Genomic DNA, 7,113 nt, shown 5'->3' on the forward strand with positions numbered 1-7,113 from the left:
TTAGCTGAAAATTGATTTATCTCCAAAAACATCAAATAAAATAAAACTCCCTCCTCTTTTGTGTGTTACCTCAGTTCACTGTTGTAGGAGATGAACTGGGTTTTAGCTCTGAGAGAGCTACATTTTTAGAGGGAAGAGAAGGGTAGCTCTAAACTTTCTACTTTGTTTATCTAGAACCCAGTTCAGACAAGCATATATATTCTCCATTTTAGGCCAAACCCCACTTCCTTTTTACCCCAAAAGAAAACCCAGATTCCTCCAAAATTTCACCTTTCTCACTTTACCAAGCCACTTCTTTTTCTTTTGGTTTGTTTTATCTCCAAAACCAGAAAAAGGCTCCAACTTTAGTAGGAGAAGAAGAGCTAGATGGGGTGTGTAGCCTCAAAGCTAGAGGAAGAAGGAGTGGTAGTAACAATCTGCAAAGAGCGGAAGCGCCAGCTGAAATTAGCAGTGGAGAAAAGATGTGCTCTTGCAGAAGCACATTGCAAGTATTGTCAAGCTTTGTGTGCAGTAGCTGCAGCCATCAACCTCTTTGTTTCTCGCTACTCTTCTCCTCCTTCACCTTTCCTCATCACATTTTCGCCACCTTCTCCTCCTCCTCCTCATGAGTCTCATTCCCATCCTCAACTCACTCATGAAAATGTGATAACCAACCCAATGTTCCTCCAGCAAAGACCATCTGAGTCGACTCATGAAGCCATTACCTGTGGTTCTTGTGCTTCTTCTTCGACATCCTCAGAGTGTTGCGAGGAGGAGAGAAGAGTAGAGGAGGAGCAAAACCAACATGAGCAAAGAACAGTGGAGAGAGCAGAGAGTGAGGAGCAGGGTTTTGGGTATTTCTATATGCAAATGCCACCAGCAATGCCATCACCACAGAGGGACTTCGGGTGGGATTTCTTCAACCCTTTTGAGGGGGTTAGGCCGGAGGTTATAAGCGGGTACAAGAGAAGCTCCGAGGAGGATTTGAGGGCGGTGAGGGAGGAGGAAGGGATACCTGAGCTTGAGGAGGAAGGGGAGAGACAAGTGGAGCAAGAGAAGAATGTTGTTGTGGTGGAAGAAAAGAGGGGTGTAGAGAATGGAAATGGGGGTGAAGTGGTGAAAGTGGTGGATGAAGCTAATGTGAGCCAAGGGGAGACTAAAGGGTTATCTGTGATTGATACACCAGTGGAAGGAAGGGAGCTTTTGGAAGCATTGAAGGACATTGTGGACCTTTTCTTGAGGGCTTGTGAGTCTGCAAAGGATGTGTCTAAGATGCTAGAGGCTAATAAGGTTCAGTTGCAGTCTGGTTTGGAGGAAATAAAAGGTGGGTGCTTATTTTCTTCCTTCAAACTGAAAATCTAACTTTGTTTTTTTTCTTTTTTTGATGAATTCCAATTTTTCATACTCTGCTTGAGTTCGGTTATCTGGTTTGCACCATATCTATGCTGATCTGCAAAGGGTTTGGTTTGGGGTATAATTAATTTGTTGTTCTGTATCTGCAAAGGCTTTGGTGATAACTCTGTGTTACTTTTGCATATGTCCTGCCTTTAGCAACATTCCAATTTGAAACTTATTATGCAGCTAACCAAAGATTTTATTCATATTGTGGATAAACATGATTCATGGTTTGAAATTTAATGCATTATTAGCTCTTTCAGTGCTTAGATTTTCCTTTTGAGTTATGATTGTCTTTTAGTCCTCCACTTTAGTAGGAGCAACAATGGTAGGGCATTTGTTCCAAAAGTTGGCATTTTTCTCTTAATTCTTTTAATGTGCTTCATTATGTCATAGTGGGGATCTGTATGTTACTGCACAAGGTAACAACCTAAACTCTCTTTTGTTTCAACTTTATTGAACTAAAAAGAAAGTTACCAATTGGCCAAGGAAAATAATATAGTTTTACCAAAAGAATTTCTCCCTTTCAGTTATTCCCCACTATGGTTCTTTTTCTCTCATCTTCTGAAAAGATGGTGGGCTCTAGCTTTATACCTCTTTACCAGATATTGTATTTACCTAATTCCAAAACCAAACTCCAAATTCTTGCAGTTTAGGCAAAAGTAGGAACATTTTTGCAAATGATCGTCGTCTTTTTCAGTTCTGGATCCAAGATTTAATCTTGAGTAACAGTAGTTAGTTGTTTTACTCTGTTTCCCTATCCATCAAACAGTAATAATTCCTCCTGCTCCTATTTTATTCCAGAGAACTCAACAAAGCTAATTCAAGCTATATCATGGCATTCCACTTCATCATCTAAAGCATCATCATGTAAGAGTCTTGTGACATCCAGCTCCAAAAGTTCTACAGCATGGACAGAATTTAGGAATGATCTGTTTGAAGATTACGGAGGAATGGATTCAGGAAGTCATTCACTTACGCTAGGAAGGCTATATGCTTGGGAAAAGAAGCTCTATGAAGAAGTTAAGGTAACATAATTGTTGCTAAAAAGCAGCAATCGCTAGCCTAGCAAATTTGTCTTCCTTTGTTTCACTAATGTGTCCGAGTGTTTGATTTGTCTTCCTTTGTTTCACTAATGTGTCTGAGTGTTTCATTTGTCTTCCTTTGTTTCACTAAGGTGTCCGAGTGTTTGACATTGTAGGCTGGAGACATGACACGGAAGCTTTATGAGAAAAAATGCTCACGTCTTAAACACCAGGATGTCAGAGGAGATGATGAACTGACCACAGACAAAACTCGAGCTGCAGTGAAAGATTTATACGCTAGGATCTTGGTTGCAATTCGGAGTGCTGAGTCAATCAGCAAGAGAATCCAGATTCTGAGAGATGAAGAACTGCAGCCCCAAATTGTTGAATTGTTGAGAGGGTATGGAAGTTAACAGATACAACTTAAGCAGTGTCCCAAATTAGTTTCACTTAGGGTTTCATCGGTTTTCATTTTCCTTGTATCTTGTGCAGCTTAATGCGCACCTGGAAAATTATGTTGGACTGTCATGAAACCCAAAACAAGATTCTTGTCCAGGTAAAATCTTTCGCTGGTTCCACATTCGGAAAATTCTGCAACAACTCCCACCGGCTTGCAACACTGCAGCTTGAGGCTGAGCTTTTGAACTGGCATGGATGCTTTACTGAGTATGTTGCAGCACAAAAAGCATATATTGAAGCTCTCCATGGTTGGCTGACCAAGTTCGTGGCCCCTGAAGAGGAATTCTACTCCAGAGGGAAAAGTTCAGCTGTGCCATACGGGGTCAATGGGCCCCCATTGTTTGTGATCTGCCATGACTGGTTATCTTCCATGGAGAAATTACCTAATAGGGCGGTGACCTTTGCATTGAAAAGCTTTGCAAAGGATGTGAGGGCTCTGTGGACTCAGCAAGGTAAAGAACAGCAACAAAAAAGGAAAGTTGACAGCCTAGCAAAAGAGCTCGACCGAAGAATTCTGGCATTCCAGAAGACAGAGAGCAAGTTTCTCGAGCCAAAGCTCACGGAGCATGAATCAGAGTCAGAGATGGATCATCAGAGTGAGTACAGAACAGAGAAGAAGGATCAGCTAGACATGTTCAGAAGAAAGCTGGATGTAGAGAGGGAAAAACACCAGAATTACATGCAAGAAACTCAGCGGATCACATTAAATGGATTTCAAACTGGGTTTTGTGCAGTTTTTGATTCCCTAACAGAGTTTTCCGAGGCTTCTCAGAAAATGTACAGTGATCTCGTGACCTACAATGAAAGTGTTGATAAAGTTGGAAACCCATCATATATAGAGGGTGCCAAGGTTGAGGAGAATGGCAGCAGATGACATAACAGGTTTTGAGAATTTCAAATTGTTGATTGTGTATTTTGATTTGTAAATATTGTGTCAAAGCAGCTCGCTGAGACACAATTATTTATGTTTCAAGGGTGGTGTTGTAGCAATGATTTGGTAATTGTTACTGCAAATAGTTGTAATGGTTGCCAACAAACAATATTAGAGTAAGATTCTTAAAATCCTTTGATGAGTTTGATCTTCCTTGACAAGATTGTCAAAAGCCTGTTTGTAGCAAATTAACCATGTAAGTTGCACCAGTAGCACTTTGGTTCTGGAAATAGGAGAATCTTATATTGTTTAGTAGTAGTAACCATCACTTTTGGAAGGTGGCCCAGAAAACCCTAGATTAGAAATATCTGGCATATTGGTTCACCGAGTTAACAAAGGCTCCTGAGAATCTCCCTCAAAAGGCTATAGATCCCAAAATTTAAGCTGGAAATGAGTGAAGAACACGTTAGCTGTGACTTCAGAAATGAGGTAACCATTGCTGTCACTCACTTTGGTTGCTTAAGTTTGTAAAGTTCAAGAACTGTGGACATCATTCCATTGCAGAAGCAAACCATGAGAAATTGACCGAGACTAGCAAAGTTGGAAATGTTTGTATTCTTTATGCTCCTGAAGATAGGATATCACTCTATCTTCCTAGTCTCATTCATGGTTAAGGATAATGAAGGGCTCTATTGGCCCAAGTTAAAATCATTATGCACTCCTATCAATGATTCTATCAGCTAAAAGCCAATAAATCAAACTTGTCCCACTTTTCTACTCCACCACGGACTACAATGTGTGGTTTGAGTTCAGCCACTACTTTCTTACTCAACAAAGAAGCAAGACTCACGGGGTGTACCAAGCAATTAAAACACAGGCTTCTATCGACATTTTTAAATTTTTTTTTTTTTTTAATCGAGATTACACGATTCCTCAAAAATTTTCTAGACCCAGAGACTAATCCGTGTTGGTGGATCATATCAGAACGCTTCCTCCCCCCTGGCCACCAAGAATAGATTGAGATTTAACTCCAATCAGCGTCGACGGGATTCGAACCCGGGTGTGGGGGTTCCATACCTGGAGGCACTTACCAACTCGACCCCCTGTGGTGGTTTCTATCAACATTCTTTGTTCCAAGTCTCAGTAGGAGACAATGGACTTTTGATGACGGTAGATCTTAGGAAACTCAGGTTCATTAAGGCATCTATGGAGTGAGCTTAGAATTCTAATCTTACAGAGACTAGAACCGGACCAAGTCCAAAAGGCTAATAATATAGAAGAATTTGGCTTAAGAGTATGAAGCAGGAGATGATCTTGGGCATTCAGAATTCTTATTTTTAAACTCCCTACTCTCTTGAGTTTTAAGGATGCAACATAACAAAAATTAAAAATTAAAAGAAAAAAAATTCTCAAACCTTAAAAAGGGTGGAACTTGAAAGTATAAACAATTCTCAACTCAATTAAAAAAGCAGAAAAGGGTGAAAAGGAAAGAGTGGCGAGAGAGTGCAGGTGAACTGAGTGCTACTGATCACTTCAAATGTGCTTTATGTAGCCCTTAAAATAATTAAGTACCATAACTTTGTATTGTTAGTTTTGTACAGCATGCAATGATACACATCCTACCAAAAAAAAGAGCCTTGGGTATGATCATGACAATGAATACTTACAGATTTCACCATATATGTCACAGTTACAATCTTCTCTTAGCTCTATCTCAAATATAGGGAGACCAATAATTGCGAGAAAAGAATAAATTCGCTTACTACAGCAGCAGGAGAGTGTATGCCAAGAAATGGAACAATGTCTACCTGCAGCCAATTCTCTACTACTGAACCAACTACTGCACCAGCCGCAAGTCCCCCTATAGTTATGATAGTAGCCTTCCCTGCAGAGATGAACAACACATCACTCCAAAGTACTTATGATACCTAAGCTCAGATTAAAAAACACACACTGACAGAGGGTGAGGTATTTATGATAGTTTCTCAATCCTTTCAATAACACGATGCAATCATGTTCTTAATATTTACTTCACTGTAAAATGCAATTGTTGTCCTCAACTGTAAAACATGTCAAGTGGATAGCAAGAAATACATTGCATGACTTGCATCAAATCGTTAGGGACACCAAGCAGATAATTGAATCCGTCAATATTATATTTGAGGTTCATGATCAAGAAACCATACATAACAATAATAAAGAGTAAAAATTCAGGAGTTTATCATATAGAAACTTGCAAGTACTCTCCAATGCCTTGACATAAACATCTAATAACTGTGATTGAATAAAGAGAGAATCCATACCTAACTTAATATTCTTTTTAGTCATGAAGTACAAGGAAGCTCCAAAGCTACCAGCCAGGATCAGTCCAGGAACATCAGCCCCTCCATATGGCAAAGAAGAAGTCGAAGTTCCATTGACATAAGTTAAGGCCATCAAAGCTCCATACACACCAACTTGTACACCGAGATCACTTGTCGAGGGTGTTTCAACCGCAATAGGTGGATTCTTAACAGTAGCCTGCAGCCACTGTGGCATTGGAGGAGCATTCACTGGCTTTACATCAGCGTAACGAACGCTACTATTTACAACTTTGCCAGCCCGCCGCTGAGTTAAGCTTCTCATAAGTAACATGTCGTATGCAGCCTCAACCTAAAAGTAATTAGCATCAGTGATCAGTAAATCACAAATAAAGGTACAAAATGCTAAACCAGTCAAATTCCAGTGGTAACTGGTAAGTAGTTCTTGCAAAATTATGGTCCTAATGGCACCATGGATATCACCAAGACTCCATTAAACAATCAAACAAAGTAAATGGACCAAAATCTAGAGTAAATTCCACAAACAACAGCACAAATTATTACTGTAAATTCTTCAAAATTTACAGTGTTTTATACAAAACTCAGAGAGAAGTGGCATAAATCTTTGAACTGGAAACGAAGGGGAGATAACAACCCTTGCAATCGCCTCCTGGTCATCCTTACAGGAAGCGACGATGTTTTTCTTGGCGCGAAGTATTTCATCGAACGACGCGCCGTCGGCGACTCCGAGGAGCTTGAGGGCGTTCTCCACCGACATCTCGAAGGGAACCGAGTCGTCGGCTCTGGAACTGGCTTGGACCGCCGGGGCTAATGGGCGGCGGGAGAGAGTGATTGAGCCTCTCCAGGGTTCGAATTGGTCGTCGGGTTTTCGGATGCGGGCCGGGCCGGGTCGGCGGACCGGAGGGCGAGGGAAGGAGGAGCCGGCGGAGAAGCGGTGGGGCCGGACGGAGAGAGTGGCTGCCATTTTTGTGTTGGGGAGATATGTGAGGCTGGATTCACTGCCAAGCGATATATGGGAGGGACTGATTAGTCTAATCAAAACGGCTTCGTCCAATTTTGTTGG

The 7,113-nt window shown here is 41.0% G+C and overlaps 2 protein-coding genes across 2 annotated transcripts; one reads left to right on the plus strand and one right to left on the minus strand.

Moving 5' to 3' along the window:
* On the plus strand, nt 1-3,931 carry LOC112174341 (protein ALTERED PHOSPHATE STARVATION RESPONSE 1). The gene is made up of 4 exons (XM_024312080.2): nt 1-1,303; nt 2,179-2,402; nt 2,576-2,799; nt 2,892-3,931. The coding sequence occupies exons 1-4, from the start codon at nt 367-369 to the stop codon at nt 3,730-3,732; spliced, it is 2,226 nt and encodes a 741-aa protein (XP_024167848.1). The 5' UTR covers nt 1-366; the 3' UTR covers nt 3,733-3,931.
* A 1,320-nt stretch (nt 3,932-5,251) lies between these two features.
* Nucleotides 5,252-7,113, minus strand: LOC112172066. The gene is made up of 3 exons (XM_024309238.2): nt 6,685-7,113; nt 6,033-6,381; nt 5,252-5,614 (listed from the first exon to the last, which is right to left on the minus strand). Exons 1-3 carry the CDS (start codon nt 7,012-7,014, stop codon nt 5,439-5,441), a joined length of 855 nt encoding a protein of 284 aa, XP_024165006.1. The 5' UTR covers nt 7,015-7,113; the 3' UTR covers nt 5,252-5,438.

Source organism: Rosa chinensis, chromosome 6 (assembly GCF_002994745.2).
Source record: "Rosa chinensis cultivar Old Blush chromosome 6, RchiOBHm-V2, whole genome shotgun sequence".
NCBI lineage: Eukaryota > Viridiplantae > Streptophyta > Magnoliopsida > Rosales > Rosaceae > Rosa > Rosa chinensis.